The 20,044-nt window shown below is 45.6% G+C and overlaps 1 protein-coding gene across 4 annotated transcripts in view; it reads left to right on the top strand.

Moving 5' to 3' along the window:
• CPLANE1 (ciliogenesis and planar polarity effector complex subunit 1) overlaps positions 1-20,044 on the top strand; it is a 2,766,109-nt gene that overhangs the window by 2,292,272 nt on the left and 453,793 nt on the right. For all 4 annotated transcript variants that reach the window (XM_078674971.1, XM_078674972.1, XM_078674970.1 and 1 more), the window contains one exon: positions 17,473-17,534. In XM_078674971.1, coding sequence (XP_078531097.1) covers positions 17,473-17,534 — 62 coding nt within the window. The remainder of the gene's footprint in view (positions 1-17,472; positions 17,535-20,044) is intronic.

Below are 20,044 nucleotides of genomic sequence, written 5' to 3'. Positions count from 1 at the left end.
AAAACCTCAGCAGTCTTTTGAAAGAGACAATACTCATTATTTTATAACCCTATGGTACTTCATTGCAAATGATGCCACATAAAGTGTCTTAGTTGTTTTCCCATCAGGAAGACAGCGTATTACTTTGACTCCTGTCACAGAGTGCAGGAAACCCACCTCGCTATGTAGTGCACCACAATGGGGTACACCGTGCAGAGAGGTCGGGGAGACCCTTATTGGTTTACAGAGGCAAAGTAGATAGTGCTAATGCTCTATTTAGTGGTAGTGTGGGCAAGCTGTTAGGCTTATCAGAGGGTAGTGCTAAGCATTTGTTACCCGCAAGTGGCCTTCAGCCTGGCATTTCTTATCATTTCTGACAAGGGCTGTGATAGAGAATAGCTAAACAGCTATTTCTCGCTGAGAAATGGATGTTGTGCCATCCATCTTAAGAAACTCGATTTGTAGGCTGGCTATTTTCAGTTTCTGTTAAATTTAGCGTAGAGCTTAGAAGTAGTGATAGGCTGTTAGGATGATAGGAATGTACTTACCATTTTTACTGTTCCTATTGAATTCTGTGGCCATGACTTTCATTGCTGTAGTTATTTTTCCATTCAATGGGGTTTCCATTCATATTTTACGCACTAGATTTGGGTTTTAAGAAATAAGCATTTTAAAGTTTTACCTGTGTAGCTCAGTGCTATTTTGAGTCTGTTATTCAGTAATGAAAGAGGGTTGGCGTTCTGCTGTGTTCCTTAACTCATCTAGAGGGACTAATCTTGACCAGAAAATACTATTCGCACAATATTACTTAGTAGGTTGTGAATCGATCGTAGTTCAACTGTACTTCTAATGCATGTTGGTACATTGAAATAAGTCCTTACACCACAGGGTTAGAAATCTGAACCCAGCGTCTGTGGTGGTCCCCCCGATTGTGGCAGCAGCAGCAGCGTTTTCATTTGTGGTGTTTTCTGTTTGTATTGTTTTAGTCTGCCATAAAGATACAGTGGAGTTCACAAATCCACAAAGCACAATATTTTGTTTTACTCTGCTGTCATGTTGTTTGTAGGAGGCTGGCTCAGTATATAGTGTCCACCTATGGTGAGGCACTGTGCGCTGAGTCCAGGCAACCCTTAGTTATAGTGTATAGGTCCCTGATAACCAAAGCTCTCAAGGGGTAGCTGTGGAGAGCAGCTAAGGCATTTGTTGTACTCACAGAGGCAATAAATATTACACACACCCATTGAATGTAGTAGAGACCAAATTAGAAAAATAGTTCTTCGTTTTATATAAATATTTAGACTAAGAACTTCGGGTACAAGATAAATACTTTTCGCAATACGAGAAAATCCCAGTAAATGCAACAGAGTTGTGCGCAATTACGCACAGTGCGTTTCCTATGGAAGGAGAAAGGCAAATGGAAATTTAATGCAATAAAGTTACTTTTCTTGGTTTACCTTTTGGAATCGGAAGGTTCCCAGGCCAAATTCTTGTGAGCTTCCTGGGTTTCTAAGACAATAAGAGGATTTTGTAGCTGGTGCACTGCGAAGGAAGGGGGCCATCTGTAAAAGCAAAGTGGGACTTGTTGGCAAATCCGACGGCTCTCAAGGGAGAGTAGATGTTGCAAGGGCTCTGGGGCCAGGGAGCCCAACTGGTTCAAAGATAGGCAGGCAGGTTAGGTGCAGTGAAAATGGGCAGCTGGGCAATAGTGCGCAAAGAGACGCCTCGTGGTCAGGGGCTGGCTGGAGCTGCTGGAACTTCTGAGGGGGTTCCCCAGGGTCCTGATGTACTTCATTGGGTGCTGGCTTGCTGTAAAGCTGGAGTCCATCCGGACTCAGTTTTGTAGCAGTGGGTCTGGTACCCCGGGTATTCGTGCCTTTCAGCTCTGGTGAGTTTGGTGCCTCAACAACTGGTGCAGTGGCCAAGCTGACCCTCCAGAGCAAGTGTACCTTTCACTGATACTCTGAGATGTCAGTCCAGGGAGGGAGCTGGACAATGATGGACCGACCTACTCTTTTTTTTTTTAAGACCTACGGGTGCAATGAGATACATCTGCTACCTCAAGGGAGTTCCTTGGCAATTTGCTAAGTGCTGAAGACCCTCCGGGTTTTGTGGAGGCTACACAGTGACGAGATGAGCTGCTTGAGGGCGATTACCGAGTTCTGTGGTAGGAGGAGTTTGCTCCCAAAGTCCACCACGAGGTCACCAGTTCTCAATCTAACAGTGTTTCTTCATTCTTCGTTGTCTTGTGTCCATGAATACTAGTTTCAGGGTCTGGGGATGCCCCCTAAATATTAAATCTAGGGGTGTTTACATTGGAGTGACAGGTAGTGGCCAATGGGACCTTAATCTGGGGTGTCTACACCCTCTATTATGTCCTCCTCCTGTGGGAGGGGGACATAGCCCTAGCCCTGATTAGAGAAGTCCCATCATCTTTAAGATGGTGGGCACTGAAAAATGTGCTTCACCTCGCCTCCAGCACCTGAGAGGTGGGGTTGGTGGGGGGGGGCACACCTCCTATTCTTTCTTCGTTTTCCCACCTGTCTTCCCGCCAAAAAGGGGTGAGGACAGGAGGAGGGGGGCTGCTCCTTCTATCAGGAGAGGCTGGGGTCGGGTTGCAAAGGTAGCAAGGCCTTTGAAGCTTCCTGCCACGGGTGGCTCTTCCTGACCGTGAAGGGAGGTGTGGTGAACACCTCCACCCAGGCAGGCATTGTTCTCGACCTCTGAGTGTACAGGCACTCACCCCATAAGGTCAGAACTCTGTCTGGTGAGGACAAGCTGGCTGAGACCAGTCAGTGACCACACTAAGGGTTGGTAGGTTTCAGTCGAACCCTATAAGGGGTTGTCTGTGTGCTATTAATAATAAATCTGACACTGGAATCAATGCAGGTTTATTAAGACGATATGTTTGGTATCAAACATCCTATAATACAGTGAAGCCATCATGGAGCTGGAGAACTCGTAATGACGAGTGTCCAGCCCATGTACACTCTATAGCTTGCCTGTTCACTTAAAATATCCAAGAATTGACATGGACATTGCAGAGGCATATCTGCTCAGGCTGCTATGTTCTCACAGGAGATATAGTGCACCCTGCCTTGTGACTTAAAGGCCTGCTAGAGGGGTGCCTTACCTGTAGCCCATGCAGTGTCTGTGGGCATTGCACACCGTGTTGTGTGCCATGTTGACTTTTTGGTTTTGTCTGCACCAAGGCACACAGTCTGCAATGGCAGTGTGCATGACCTTGGCGAGTGAACCCTAGGGTGGCACAATGCGTGCTGCTTCTCTTGGGATCAGTCTTCCATGCCAATGCCCTAGATCCTAGGAGTACCATTTACTAGGGACTTACAAGCAGAACTGAAGTTGTGTCATTTGAGAAATAAAAGGTACAGTCTAGGGAAAGAACTCTGGCACAGGGGACCTGGTTGGCAGGGACACTGTGCACTTCCAGACGAAGTTGCATCATTTTCCAGACAAAATGTGGGGGCTAACCTTATCCAAAAGAGACACTTTTCTACACCCCTTCTTCCATTCCAGTTGCTCTATCAGAGAAATTGTTGTCTATGAACTGAATTAAGATATCCATGATGGAAAACTTGTGTTACAAGTAACCATCCTTTCTCCATCAGGGTATCTAGATTGTTATCCATGAACATTAGAAAATAATAACAAGCTCAGAACCCTACGGCTTTCTAGAGCGCATTAGGAATGAAAGGAAGTATAAGCTCAAAATTGTATGCAAACTTGTAACATATTTTCTGATAGATACATCTGCCAGTGGATTCCTCATCTTGTGAATATCCCCTTGCGTCAGCAACATTCGGAAATTCTTTTTGTAGCTTCGCGCCGACGTGGACAACGTCACAGAGGCACGGCATCGCGCGCGACTCAGCTGACGCCACCGACACCATAATAGGCCCACGCAGGCGTGATGACATCAGTTCCCTTTTTTCCGCGTCGTCGACCCTAACGGTTTTCAAGGGATCGTCTGTAGCTGTATAGTAACTTTGTTACTTTGTATCTCTACTGGTGTTTTCTTTGTCTTCTGTTGTGATGTCTACGAAGAAGACTGGATTGAAAGCGTGCGGAGAATGTGGCAAGATGATGTCTATCACTGATCCACACGAGTGCTGCGTTTGGTGCTTGAGCTCCGATCATGACGTCGAAGATTGTCCTTCTTGTAAAAAGATGATTCCGAAGGCACTCCGGGAGAGGGAGACGAAACTCCTCGTAGCAAAATTGAAGAACAAAAAGGATAAAAAGAGTTTGAGGTCACGAACTCGGCGTTTGAGGTCGAGGTCTCGTTCGAGGTCGCACTCGGAGTCGTCTTCGGCGCATGCTTCGAGGTCTTCGAGAAAGAAGCATAAGAAGAGGAGTCATGAATCTCGCCATCACTCTGAGAAAGACTCGAGTTCAAGGCCGAGGTCACAGGTGAAGTTACTTCGAAAGGAGGCGTGGCCTCTGCTTCAGAAGAACAGGTCTCCGAGGGTGAGGCTTCGCATGCGGATTCGCCTGTGTCACCGAAGCAGTTGCCGAATCCTTCTCCGAATCCATCCCATCCTTCGGGTCAAGAAGATGAAGATGAAGGTGGTGAAGAAGATGAAGGAGAGGGCGAGGCTTTGTTGCCTGCGGGTTCGTCGATCCCGGTGCACCAGCCTGAGGTGGAGGCCGAAGTCGAGAAGACTCCGCTTCCTCAAGAGCAACCTGGGGGCTTTTATTCAGCCTTTCCGGCTCCAGGTCAGGATCCTACCCAGTTCCTGAATGCCATGTATGGAGTTTACTCCACGGCAATGTACCCCTCTGGTGCACCGGTTGGTCCCATGGGTCCATTAGCATTTAATCTGGGCGTCCCCCATGCTTATGCTCCTGCGCCTTTTATGCCTTTCATACCGGCTCCAGCTCCGCATATGCATTTTCCGTCGGCTCCGGCTCCGGTGGAGTCGGTCCCGGATCTGTCGACTTCGTTTATGAAGGAGAGGTCGAGGCGTGAGGCATTGAGGCTTCTGGAAGAAGAGAGGTATCGTGATGAAAATTTGGAGGAAGGTGAACTGCAGGATTCGGAGGATCCTTTTGATGACCTGAGAGAGGCTAGTGTTCTTGAACTGTCTCCTGAGTGGGATTTGGCCTCTGTATCTGATGTACCTTCCAAGGATATAATTCCTTATCATGTTGTTATTAGGAAGGCTGCAGACTTGTTGAACATTACTCTGCCTACTGCTGAATACAAGTCTAACATTCTAACTGAGGTCCTTCACCCGCCTTCTTCTGTTATTGAACCAATGCTCCCATTTAATGACGCTTTGGCTGAGCCTATTTATGAGGTGGGGAAAAAGCCTCTGACAGCTCCTGCTGTTTCAAGGGCGGTTGCGAGAAGATATAAAGTAGCACCTGGTGACCCGGACTTTTTGTCAACGCACCCCCTGCCAGAGAGTTTGGTTGTGCAGGCTGCCTGCTCAAAAAAGGCTACGGGTGCTTTTCCGCAGGTTCCTGGGGAAAAGGAAGCAACGAAGCAAGACTAGGCGGCAAAGAAAATCTTTTCCTCAGCCAGCATGGCGCTTAAGTCTACAAATGCAACTTGCCTGATGGGTAGATACATCCATGCTTTGATGGATTCCGTCAAACAATTGGTGCCTAAAATTCCTGAGAATGATAGGAAGGATTTTCAGGCGGTGATTTCTGACACTCAGGCTGCGGCAAGGCAGGTAATCCAGAGTGGACTGGACACGGCTGATTCAGTGGCGAGAGTGATGGGCTCTTCAGTGGCCACTAGGAGAGCTGCGTGGTTGAAATCTTAAGAATTTTCTGTGGATGTTCAGTCTGCATTGATGGATTTGCCCTTTGATGGGTCAGGGTTGTTTGGAAAAAAAGCTGACACTGCTTTAGAGCAGTTTAAGGACAGCAGAGCGACGGCAAAGTCTTTGGGCCTTCAGACCAGGGGCTCTTTTAGAAAGCGATTCAGAGGATTTGGCAGATCTTCCTTTCAGGCCTACAAACAATCACAGCAGCAGCCTCAGCAGCAGCAAAATGCGCTGTACAAGTCATACAGGGGCAGGCAAAGAGCTCGTCCTAGAGGTCGCCAAGCCTCTTCCTCCTCCTCTTCCCCTTCCCAACCTCTTGCCAACGCAGCAAAGCAGCCCTAGATCCGCCATTCCGGATCATGTGGGTCTAGTGAGGGGTCGGCTTACCCATTTTCTGCGAGATTGGGAATTGATTACATCAGATCATTGGGATCTCAATCTCGTGGAGAATGGGTATGCTCTTCTCTTTCGGGAATTTCCCCCAAATTACCCTCCTTGCCAGGGTTATTGTTCGGAGGACCACCTGCTGCCGGTGCTGGAAGAAGTCCAGGCACTGTTCAGAAAAGGTGCGATAGAGGTGGTTCCGGAGCAGGAGAGGGGTCAGGGATGCTACTCCCGGTATTTTCTGATCCCCAAGAAGGATGGCAGACTTCGTCCAATCCTGGATCTCAGGATCTTGAATCTTTACCTGAAGCAGGAGAAGTTCAAGATGCTCAACTTTGCGCAGGTTCTTCAAGCGCTGCTGGAAGAGGACTGGATGGTGTCAATCGACTTACAAGATGCGTATTTTCATATTCCCATTCTGAAGTCGCACAGGAAGTATCTCCGTTTCACGGTTGGATCGCAACACTACCAGTTTGCGGTCCTTCCGTTTGGTCTTACTACTGCACCTCGAGTCTTCACCAAGGTGATGGCTGTGGTGGCTGCACATCTCAGAAGATCGGGGATACCGGTATTCCCGTATCTGGACGATTGGTTGATCAAAGCAGAATCACATAAATTTTGGGACCCCCTCTATGATTAATTTAAATGACCGGGGATGAGAGAGGACAATACACAAATAATACTAATGAAATTCCCCCATGGTCAAGTTATAATTTCTTATATGGCAAAAACTCACAACATTAAACCGAAATCCTTCAAATCAATACAGGTACAACAATAATCCCTTCTTTCATTTTACATATTTTATTTCTTTTTTCGTTAGTTTATCAAAAAGGTTTTTTTCAGTTTTTTTTAAACTTTACTTATGTACATATCTTTTCACAAACATTGATATTGATCCCATTTATTAAAAGTTACAGTGTAAATACAATGTGTTGAGAACATAAAGTGCTTAACGATAAAACCTAGCACCCTGTTTGTCACACACCAACCAACATACACACTTACTCATTCATACCACTTAACCAATTTACAAACTCAAAAAAAACATTTCTAAGACTGAGGTAACACAGATATTGTTTGTGCGATATCCACGCCAGGTCTACGCGCGTTTCGGCGGAATCAAACCACCTTCCTCAGGACCAGACCAGAAAAGGTTTCACTCTGATCTCTTTGTGTGTGTACAGGGTACCTGCAATTACAAACAACATATAATGTATCTATCACTAGACCTAATTTACAGAACATTTAAGTTTTGATCTCTTGTGTTACATCTAGCAGTTCCTATCTACATTAATCTTGAGACTTTCCATTTTCTCAACACACTAATGACGTCATATACATAGAAAATAGATTAGATGCGGTGTACCTGTAACTGAACCTTAATTTGAAGGACATTTGATACAATCCTTAGTATTCGATCTATTAAATTCTTGTGTGCATTACTGCTGAGACATCATAATCAACCAGGCAAAAATTGCATCAAGGGGTGGTGGGCTCCAACGTATTTTATAAATTTATAGGGTCTTGGGTTAAGTTGATCAAGGTAACACATCCAAACTCTACGACTACAAACTCTAGCTCTTTTTAGACAAATACAAGGTTAAGTGGTATGAATGAGTAAGTGTGTATGTTGGTTGGTGTGTGACAAACAGGGTGCTAGGTTTTATCGTTAAGCACTTTATGTTCTCAACACATTGTATTTACACTGTAACTTTTAATAAATGGGATCAATATCAATGTTTGTGAAAAGATATGTACATAAGTAAAGATTTTAAAAAAATGAAAAAAAACCTTTTTGATAAACTAACGAAAAAAGAAATAAAATATGTAAAATGAAAGAAGGGATTATTGTTGTACCTGTATTGATTTGAAGGATTTCGGTTTAATGTTGTGAGTTTTTGCCATATAAGAAATTATAACTTGACCATGGGGGAATTTCATTAGTATTATTTGATCAAAGCAGAATCTCCAGAGATAGTGTTCCATCATCTGCAGGAGACAACTCAGTTGTTGCACAGGTTGGGTTTTTCGATAAATGTACCCAAATCTCACCTGGTGCCCTCCCAGCGCAACCTATTCATAGGTGCGGTATTGGACACTACTGTATCTCGTGCATTCCCTCCTCCTCAAAGGATTCGCGACATACAGGAAATGATTTCTTTATTTTACAATGGAGCGGTCGTTCCAGTCATGAAGGTCCTTCGTCTGCTTGGTCTGATGACTTCTTGCATTCTGTTGGTTAGCCATGCACGCTGGCACATGAAGGCACTCCAGTGGTGCCTCCGCAGGCAGTGGTATCAGCACAGCGGAGATCTCAGGGAGTCAGTGAGGATCTCGAGAGAAACTGCACCGGATCTGTCTTGGTGGAGCGTGGAAGGCAATCTGTCACAAGGAAAGCGTTTTCAACTACCTCCATCGGTGGCCACAGTGATAACGGATGCATCCACTCTAGGGTGGGGTGCTCATCTGGGGGATCTGGAGATCAAGGGTCTTTGGTCTCCAGAGGAAAGGTTGCTTCACATCAACCTTCTAGAGTTGCGGGCTATACGTTTCGCGCTCAAGGCCTTCCTCCCTTCCCTTCGCGGTCAGTCAGTTCAAGTCCTGACGGACAACATGACCGCGATGTGGTATGTCAACAAGCAGGGAGGAGTGGGGTCGCAGTGTCTCAGCAGGGAGGCTCTGTGTCTCTGGTCCTGGGTTCAGGATCATCAGATTTGTCTGATGGCAAATCATCTGGCCGGAGTTCTGAACGTGCGTGCGGACAGTCTCAGTCGGAAGTTGTCAGCCGACCACGAGTGGAGGCTCCATCCAGGGGTTGTTCGTTATGTCTTTCGGACGTGGGGGACTCCTCAGGTGGACCTGTTAAAATGCTCACTGCCCGTCATTCTGCAGCCTCCAGTTTCCAATGCAGGGAGCCTTGGGGGACGCGTTTAAGTTGAGTTGGGGCTCGCAACTCCTTTACGCGTTTCCTCCCATACCCTTGATTCCTCGGGTTCTGAGGAAGATTCGCCAAGACCGGGCCGAAGTTATTTTGATCGCCCCGGATTGGCCAAGAAGGGTGCGGTACACAGACCTTCTCCACCTCTCCTCGTGGCCTCCGCTCCGTCTCCCTCACAGGGCAGATCTCTCCCAGTTGGAGGGGCAGGTTCTACACCCCCACCTCCAGACCCTACACCTTCATGCCTGGAGATTGAGCGGGGCAACCTGATTTCCTTTTTCTCTCCCACACGATGTGGTGGATGTCATCTTATCGGCCAGGCGTGACTCCACCAAGTCCATTTATTTTTATAGATGGTATAAATTTGTTACTTGGTTTGGGGAGCAGTCCATTGACCCTTTAAGGGCTCGTTTGTCCAATATACTTCAATTTGCACTTTCTTTGGCCCAGCAGGGTTTTGCGGTTGCAACTATCAAAGGTTATTTGTCGGCCTTTTCGGCTTTCCTTTGTTTGCCAGACTAGCCCTCTTTGTTTAAATCTCCTATTGTATTACGATTCATTAAGGGCCTTATCATAAATTTCCTCCTACACCTTTTATTGTACCTCAGTGGGACTTGAACCTTGTTCCTACGTTCTTGATGGGTTCGCCTTTTGAACCCTTACACAAGTGTCCCTTGAGACTTTTGTCTTTTAAGACTATTTTTCTAGTGGCAATTACCTCAGCAAGGAGGGTAAGTGAGCTTCAAGCTCTTAGTTCAAAGCCCCCATTTTTGTCCATTCATGCTGAACGAATGGTTCCAGGGCTGCTTTCTGCGTAAGGTGGTAACTCCCTTCCATCTAGGACAGTCCATTACCCTCCCTACCTTCTGTCCTCCCCTCACCCTTCCAAGGAGGAGGAGCGGCTTCACCGCTTGGACCCTAAGAGGGCGGTGAGCTTTTACCTGGACAGGACAAGAGAGTTCAGGTTGGATGACCAGCTGTTTGTTGGATTTGCTGGCAGCAAGAAGGGGAAGGCGGTGCACAAGCGCACGCTCTCGAGGTGGATTATCCTCTGCATTAAGATCTCTACGCCCTGGCGGGTAAGGACCCTCCAGAGGGTATAAGAGCTCATTCTACTAGAGCAAAATCTTCTACATCTGCTTTGTCTAGGGGTGTGCCTGTAGAGGATATTTGTAGAGCGGCAACTTGGGCTTCCCTCCACACTTTCGCGAAGCATTACTGCTTGGATACCGAGGTGAGGAGGGACGGTCACTTTGCGCGCTCTGTCCTCCAGGACTTTCTGGTTTAGGAGAGTGGACACCCTCCTACGGGAGTGGGGACTGCTGTGGGACTCTATTCACAAGGTGAGGATTCCACTGGCAGATGTATCTATCAGAAGAACAAGTTACTTACCTTCGGTAACGCTTTTTCTGGTAGATACAATATCTGCCTGTGGATTCCTCACTGACCCACCCGCCTCCCCGTTGTCCACTCTTCTATACCTGAAGTTCATGACATTATTTAAATGTATTTATATGGGTTACTGTAATGTATATATTTTTATTGTCAAAAGGAAATGTTTATTGCAATATGTTTTCCTGCATTAACTTCACACTGTGTGTGTTATCTTGACATTGTGTACGGTGTATACTGTGTATATATCTGCTGTCATCGGTCCCTCCGTATGCCTCGAAGGCACGGAAAAAAGGGCGGAACTGATGTCATGTCGCCGGAGTGGGCCTATTATGGTGTCGGTGACGTCAGCGGAGTCGCGTGCGATGCCGTGCCTCTGTGACGTCGTCCACGTCGGCGCAAAGCTACAAAAAGAATTTCCGAATGTTGCTGACGCAAGGGGATATTCACAAGGTGAGGAATCCACAGGCAGATATTGTATCTAACAGAAAATGCGTTACCGAAGGTAAGTAACTTGTTCATCAGGTGAAAACTGCACTCGTGAGGTAGCTTTGGATACAAGATTGCAGAAGAGCAGTCCTACTCTTGTTCTGCCTTTGCCACTTTCATCCTTAGTAGAACATATGTGAAAAGGCATTAGAGGCTTAGGTTCTGAACACTCGTCAAACTCATGTATTCTAATATATTTATAGATATTTACACCTTCCGTGAGAGCATCGGAAAGCTAAACGTAGGTAATTTTGTGAGTCACTCCCTCCTGGAGGCGCAACTAGAGCCAAATTTCGGAGGGGCTACTAAAAATGTCAGGGAGGGCTGATTCTTCCAGCAATATGCAGAGTGGAGATGCAGGGGCTCTAAGAAGGGGTGAAAACACAACAAAGCCTCCTTAGCAAGTTAATGGTCTTTAATTTAAAGACCTGTGAAGTACTCGGGTACAGCTGTGTGTGGGCCCGGGAAGCTGTCTCAGGCCGGGCTGCCACACACGACGGGGCGGGGGGGCTGAAGCCCTTGGAGCCCAATGGGCATTGCGCTCCTGCTCACTACACCTCTGAGAGAAACCCCGCATGCAACAACGATGTCACCAGCACTAAAATATCTCTCTGCACCAGTGCTTTTGATGGGAAAAAATAAGTGCAGGTCCTCTTAAAATGAGCTATGAGTGTAGCAAGAGGGCGGGGCTAGCGGCGGGGCTATGGACATGACATATGACACTTCTACTATATGGCTGAATACTTATATATTCTTGAGTGCTTACTCACAGAAACAAGCAGCAATGCTCACACAAAACATTCCAAGAATGTCCTTTAAACTACCTCCCTAGTGTCTAGGGTGACCAACTGGCATGGGTGCAAATTCAGGACAGTGAGTGTAAAAATTCAGGACAAAGGGTCAAAATTCAGGAAACAATTCACTACAGGAGGTCAAAACTCAGGACAAAGGGTAAGTTTTTCAGACACATCAGAGGAGGTTGTACAATAGTATAGAAGTAAGTAAATAGACAACCACTAAAGTACAAGTGAAAATAAGTTTATATTAGGTTGAGACAATTGTGCACTTCATGGTTTGTCAGTATGTGCGCAGCTTTAAGCAAATGTGCAGGTCTTTTTTTGGTAACAAAACCGCCCCCACCTTTCCAGCTCCCAGAGAAAACGCCCGATGCCCGGTCCGGCGAGTCTGGCTTTGCTACCACCCTCTAATGGCGCCCCTCATCTTCAGATAGACCCTCTCTCATGTGTATTAAATTTCTTCTATAGTGCTACTCATCCCAAGTATGTGGGCCAGAGTGTTGGAGTGCGTACACAGACATATTATATAGAGACAATCACTCATATAAATGTGAAAGGCAATGTATAGGAAATGCTGCTTAAGATAATGGGCCTACAATTTGTAATCATACTTTCATCCATCATTCAGTCTTTCACCATTCATTCTGTCCTTCCATCTGTGTGCCCATCCATGTCCATATTCAACCATTTACAAACCTATCCATCACGTATCCTTCCATCCATCATTTCACTCATCCATCCCTCAATCCACCCTTTTACTCATCCATTATCCATCGATCCACCCTTTCACCCTATCCATCTGACACTCATCTATCCACTCTTCCACCCATCCATCATTCACTCATCCATCCAGCCATTTACCTATCCAGACATTCTTTCACTTACTCATTCATCCATCCATCCAGTCATCATCCTTCCACTCATTCACCCATTTAGTCATCCATTTATGCACCCCCTTCTCTTTCAATTCCCCTTTCACTTAGCCATCCATCCTTTCATCCACCTACCCATCCATCTACTCATCCACTCATGAATCCATCCATTGAACATTTCATTCATCCATCATTTCACTCATCCATCCTTTCTCTCATCCATCCACCCTTTCACTCCTTCACTCATCTATCTATCCTTTTGTCCCTCTACCCGCCCTTTCACTCACTCATCCAGCCTTACATCCACCCTTTCACTCATCCGTCCATCCATTCACCCTTTCACTTATCAATTCATCAATCCAACCATAATTTCCCTCATCCTTCCACCCATTTACTCGCCCATCATCCACCCTTTCACTCATCCATCCATCCATCCATCCATCCATCATTTCACTCATCTATCCAGCCATTCATCCACTCATCCCTTCACTTACTTACTCACCTTTTCACATTAATTATGAGACCCATCAAGAACTCCACCCTTGCTGTAATTCCTAAAGCGAGGGGTGGGATGCGGCAGGATTATGCCGCTGCATATAGGCAATCTGAAGAAGTGGAAGGCATGAGTCATGCGTGATGCACAGTGCCTGTACGTGGGGCGACTGTGACATGGTGTTGTTTCCAGAGCTTTACGTGGGATGAAAAAACTAGGGGGGTCTCTCCAAAAGGGTGTTCAGTCCAGGAAGTGGTAAGGAGGCAGTCTCTTCCCCAAAACAAAAGTTTTAAAAAAACTATTTTCCCTTTCTGTGATTACTGTCTTTGCCTGTGGTTGTTACAGTTTAAAATTGTAGTTTTAAACTGCCTGTGATTGCATATTTTATCACCTGTTTTGTATTTAAACTTGTGTTTTTTCCTGCCCATGATTGCTTCCATTTAACGTGTTGAATTGTGGGATTTACAGTCCAAACTCTGTAGTTTTTCCCTCTCATTCCTGGTGACTATTCAGTTTTCCCTCCAAATTTCTCCTTTGCTCTATGCTAAGACCTGTATATTAAAACAGTGCACCCGCACCCACCATTTTGTGTTCACAAGCCAGTGAAACCAGCCCCCCCTGCCTCCCTTCCACCCCTCCCCCCGCCCCCCCCCCCCCCCCAGCAACAGGGATATTCTACATCAAAGGGTGCTTCTGTGAGCTGTTTAAACTGTGTTTACTAGGGACTGTGCACTTCGTTTTTTGGCCAGGAGAGGGAGTAAAGTTTTATTCAAACAGTATTGTTAGATTTCAAGTTAGTGAGGCCTTTACCTGCAGAAGTCCAAAGTGTGGATTGAGCCTGTCTGTCTCCTAGGAGATTCTGAACAGGAAAAGCAGCTTCCAACTCCCTGGCCAGAAAACCTTGTCTGAGGTCGCTGGGACCTTATATGGTCTGCTAGTGGATGGTACATGTATACATTGATTGGGGGTTGTATCTGATGTTTCTATTGGATTAGGGTTAGTGTCCTCATTGGTTGGGTGTTTGAGTATTCTGATTGGTTTCTGGGTCTGTGATTCAATCAATGTAGGGTTGGGACTAGGGCTAGGATTAGGATTTCTATTGGAAGTAGGGACTAGGGTTTCCTGTGTTATTGGTTGTTGAGACTAGGGTGGGACTAGGGCTAGGGTTGAACCTTTAATTGAAAGTAGCGATTAGGGCTTCTGGTGTGATTGGTTGCTGAACTAGTTGTGGGACTAAGAGTAGGTTTAGGCTTTCTGTTGGAAGTAGGGACTAGGGCTTCCTGTGCCATTGGTTGCTTGGACTTGGGTTGGGACTACTGGTAGGGCTAGGGCCTCTATTGGACGTAGAGTTCAGGGTTTTTTAACTAATTGGGTGCTTGGACTAGGGCTAAGATTGGCTGTAAGGTCCTGGTCTCCTATTGGTTCTAGAATTTTAGGGCTAGTGTTGTGATTGGATGGTGTTAGAGCTAGGGTTCCCATTGGCTGACGGGGTCACCTGATTACTAGGGCTATAAAAGGCCAGGGTTAGGGCGTCGACGCCCGGGAGTCGAGGCTAAGGGTGGAGAGGGCAAGGGCAGTTGCCTGTTTGAGCCTGTGAAGGGTGGAGAGGACAAGGGCAGTTGCCTGTTTGAGCCTGTTCGAGATTGACCAGGACCAGGGCCAGAAATGCTGCCCAATATACATACCTCCTTTTTGCATCTATATACCTTCAATGTACTTATGGATCTATATATTTATCACTTTCTTCTAATTTAGCAATTCCAATGCACTTCCCTATTTCTCAGCCTATACTTCGCTCAATATATCCTCTAGCCCAACCTTCTGACTCATCTCGAACTTCTTTCTACTACTCTTTCCAATGCACTACCCTATCTCTCACCCTATACATCTATCAATATATCCTCTACATCCACTCTCTCATTTATCCAAACCCCATACCACTACTATGATCCCCAAATTAAACCCTTTCTAGACTCTCTCCTACTCTACCCCTCCTTGCATCATCTGACACCTTTTACTATACCGATCCCCCAAAACAAACCTTGCAAACTCTTCCCTCTTTTCTAATCCTTCTCAATCCAAATAACTGACTAACATATCCACCACTAAAATTACTTTCATGTTTCACCATACTAATTCAACACTAATCCTGATGGGTTCCGGAGTGGCGTGCTACTCGCCAGAAAAGCGCTTCAACATCCATCAGGGGTAACAAGTGCTATATGAATGCAAACCTTTCTTCCCCTTTTATCCCTCCACTACCCTTCTCACTCCAAATAACTGACTAATATCCTCCACTGAAATTACTCTCATATTTCACCATATTAATTCACCACTAATCCTTTATGGGCTTCCTGAATAGCGTGCTTCAACACCCCATCAGGTCTATCATTCCAAATCCAAATAACTGACTAACCTATCCACCACTTAAAATGTACTTGCATGTTTCACTATACTAATTCAACACTAATCCTCTATGGGTCCCGGAGTAGATTGCTACTCGCCGAAAAAGCGCTTTGACGCCTCATCAGGGGTAGTAAGCGCTATATAAAGGCAATTACAAAACTATACAATAAGCTAAAAATCTGTGCTTAATTTAATGTGCCGCCCAACTGGTATTTTTGTTGCTTCTGTCATTGCAGCCAGATATATAATACAAGTAACGTTACACCTAGAACAAGTAACGTTACACTTACAACAAGCCAGAACTATTGGCTTTGTCAATGGTTGTTAGTTGTATAAAATAAAAAAGCAGCAACCATGCCTGCTATACTATAACTATAATCCCTTCCTTTGTACTTCTTTCACTGCCTTCCTTTGGTTAACTGGATTCTCACCTAACAGCAGCATGGGCGTTTTTGCACTTCCATGTGACAGAATGCCTTGCCCTGGACTGAGGCTGTAGGAGGCCACCACATGCTGTGCCAGCCCAGACTGATCCATTGTCATTCTGTGTGTGGCAATCAGCCCCACACAGAATGATAATGGGCGGGGTGGGGCTGCTCTTGTGCACAGGGAGTGTGAGGTGGCCCCATCAGGGAGCTGAGGCTTCTCTCAGGGGAACAGTGCTGTTTCCTGCAATGCCTGAAATTACGGACAAAAGGAGTCTGTAAAAAGGATCCTCACGGACAACGGACGTGAGGTCCAATTTACGGACTGTCCGTGAAATTTACGGACAGTTGGTCACCCTACCTGTGAATTCTTTCCCTCTTTCACTCGCTCTTCTCTCTCACACACACACACACACACACACAAACATACGCACACAAGCAGGCAAACACCCAGACACAAGCAGACAGACACTCACACAAAAGACTCAGGTAGAATAAAGGCCATTTTACACCCCTTATCTCCCGTGGCTTTCTTAATTGCTGCCTTTGCTTTTGTCAGCGGGATGCCTGGATTCGAGTGTGTGCACAAATGCACACCATGGTGTGAATGTGATTGACAGCATAGGACCTGAATGGACCCTGCTCCGTCAAACATAACGTGGTGGTGAACACCGGACATTATGCAGATGAACCTTGCTGAATTGTTTAGAGGTGGCTCAGCTTGGGCTAGAGGCGCTTTGGCTGTCAGACAGCCTCGTTCGTGCGCGTGAGCCAAAGCAGCAGCATAGAAGTGCCGGTACTCAGAGCGGTAAAAATGAGAAGTGCTGGTACTCAGTACCGGTGAGTACCGGCCCATTTAAAGCACTGCTCGGCACATATCATAATCTAATTACCAAAAATCGAACTGACTGGTAAAGCGAGGATCTGCAGGTATTGTATTGATCAGTTACACACTGAGAACCATTTCGACCAATACTTAAATTCCAGAATCCTGCACATGTGCGGGGCTATTCCAGGAGTTATACATTTAGTGAAGGAGAATTCATCTTAAAGGTATTTTCTAATGTCCTATCTCATAACGCGTACCAAGTAAACAAAAAATTCTGTTTAATTAGATGTTGACAGATAACCTGTGACATAATTTTTTAGCAGCAAAGGACGATTCAAACCGTCTAACTAGTTATGCTTGTTCTTTGGCTTTATTTTCACTCTTTTGTAGTTGTAGATGTACTTCTGTACGTCATCAACTTGCATAATCCTGTGTTTTTGTTGCACGTGGTTTTAAATTTCATATGCGCTACCATATTCAATACAAATGCAAATCCGTCGGTTTAAAACTTACAGTTCTGGTCTTTGTTACAAATATTTTTCAAAAATCTAATTGTGTAATTGTTTCCTAAAATATAAATGAAATTACATATAATTTATCTTAATTACTTTATCTGGAGCGGTAAAAAGCTTAACCACCCACTCGAGTGACACTTCATTTGTTTTCGCAGCATCGTACTCTCAATTCAAGGGACATAAGGAAAATCAAAAAAGCGAAAGAGGAGAAAGACAAGTAAGTCATCCCCATAGGAATGAAGTAATTAGATATTGCTGCCTCATATTCCGGTTTCAATGAGATGTTGATTTCTAATTACCGATTGTGTCTGTGCTTGTTTTAAACTTTCAATGATTTTCAAACTTCTAAGTTCTAGATTTAGTTTTGCATGTAAACATTTTCATATTGTGCTTCTTTTTAACACAATACATGAGACCTGACTGTTGCTTCAAAGCACAAAGGGCTGCTAGGTGTTAAGACAAACAGTGAGAAGAATTAAGGAGCGGGTCCCTGGGGGTTTGAAGGAGGGGACAGATGCTTGGATTTGGATTATATTATTTTATTTTACCTTTAACTCCACCCTCCGTTAGTTAATGCCAGTTACAGAAGTGTAAAATACAATCACAGAACCCGAAGACAACAGATCACGTTTCTTTTCCTAGCTATTTGCAAGCAAGCATCTGAAAACTACCTTGATCGTGTAGTCATCAGAAGGTAAAAGAAGTGAAAAAACGGAAGTCATGATAGTAGGAAATAAACTGTTGGACTCCAGCGTGCTGGCCAGAAACCTTTGGGCCCCAACCTAAACCAGTTATTAAAAATATAGGAATCTGGTTGGACAAGAATTTGAGACGCAGATGAGGAAACAGGCTGCAGGCTGTTTAGGTATTTTGAGATCTATTACAAATGTCCAAGAAATTATACCATAATCTACCCAGACCACTGGACATACTGCAGAATTGTTCAAAATGCCGTAACGCCTCATGGTGAGGTTGCCTAAACATCAGTCTGTTTCATCTTCACTGGTCAGACTTCGTTGGCTTCACATTAAAAAAGGATCCAGTTTAAAGCACTATGTATTGCATGTCGACAACCTTATAATCCAGTGAGACCTCTGAGATCCTCAACCTGTTTCTCAGAATGATCGCCAGAGTCTGCATAAGTCGAAGCGGTGGACGGTCCTTCTACTTTCTTCTTTCTAAATTATTGAACTCTCTTCCATCTATGCTTTTGAACTTCCCGAATGAGCTCACCTTTAGGAAATCTCTTAAGACTTGGCTATTCAGGTTTTCGTGGCTTCTGTCCATACTAGTGCTGGGAGGCCTTTGGTATTTAGCCATGTGCTTTATGAGTAACACTAGAATAGAAAAGAGAGCAAAGTAGAACATTTCCCATCTGTAGTACTGTAGGATCCTTCAACATGGTTACCCCCACTTTTTGCCTGGTGATAAGCTTTTTTTCGACTAGTCTGACTGGGATCCTGCTAATCATGACTCAGTATCTGTTCTTTCTCCCCTAAATTGGTTTGGTAAGTACGTAGGTACATCCAAGATTGGACACCGGTGCAACCTTATCAGTCCCTAGTATATGGTACTAAGTTTCCCAGGGCTTACATACACCAGGGTCCCCTGTGGGCTGAAGAATGAATTATGCCACCCTTGGGAGACCACTCAATTTGTAACTACAGGTCTGCCATTGCAGCCTGTGTAAACTGGTGCTAGCACCACTTACAAAAGATATAGGTTTCCCTATATCTAAGGTCACTGCACTTAAAACCTATAAGTCACCCCTATAGCAGGCCTTTGCAATCCTGAAGGCAGGGTGCTTGGTTCTAAGTATGAGGGTGCCCCTGGATGAGCTGGACACCTCTACGACCTACGGAGTCCATTCTCCTGGGTTGCAAGTGAGGCAGCTATATGATATAGAGGGGCACCGCGTCATTACGCGTTAACCATCTCGAAACTGGCTGCATCGAATCCTATCATGTTTGGTATCAAACATGTTGGAATCATACCCCCACACGGTAAACGGTGTGGAAGATATGATTTGGGGGTATGATTCCAACCACTAGAAAGGCCATCAATTAGGCCCTCAGTACTCCCGGTACCAGTCTTCCAGGCCCGGACAGAGACACGTTTTTGTCTTCCTGCTGCTGAACCAAGCTCGGGCAGGGGACAGCAGAACACAGGGAGGTGTGATCACCTCCTAGATAGGATTTAGTGTATTGGGGCAGGGTGGGAGCACTTGTCAGCCCCACATATTATGCTTGCAGAGCACACTTGGTGTCCTCCATGCATAGTCCAGTTCAAACCAGTTCAGGTAGCCGTTGGCTCCCGTTCTGGCGCAAAACTGGACAAAGGACAGGGGAGTATACTCCCCCCTGTCCAGCCCCTCCTTTGGGAGGGACCCTGAATCTTCCAACCTTTTCCTTAGGGTATTTAAGGGTTTACCTGTGGGTGGGTCCCTAGATTTGTTGTGGGACAAGATTAATTTCCGACACCACTTTTTCTTCGACCGTCTGGGCATTAAGCCTGCAACTAAGAAGACTCCTGCTTTCTCTGATCTTGTCACCCTGCTGCAACGTCCGTGCCTAAGCACTATACAGGAACCTTCCAAGGCCTGTGGGCATGTAAGTCACCTGAAGGAATCTCCTTTGAAGTGAAGGAGTCACTTCCCTGCATCTGCAGGCACCACAACTAAGTTGACCGGTTTGCTGACTTCAAAAGGCTCAGCAACACAGGTCATGG

This window comes from Lissotriton helveticus, chromosome 2_1, assembly GCF_964261635.1.
Source record: "Lissotriton helveticus chromosome 2_1, aLisHel1.1, whole genome shotgun sequence".
Lineage (NCBI taxonomy): Eukaryota > Metazoa > Chordata > Amphibia > Caudata > Salamandridae > Lissotriton > Lissotriton helveticus.
This window is presented reverse-complemented; position numbering and strand designations above follow the sequence as displayed.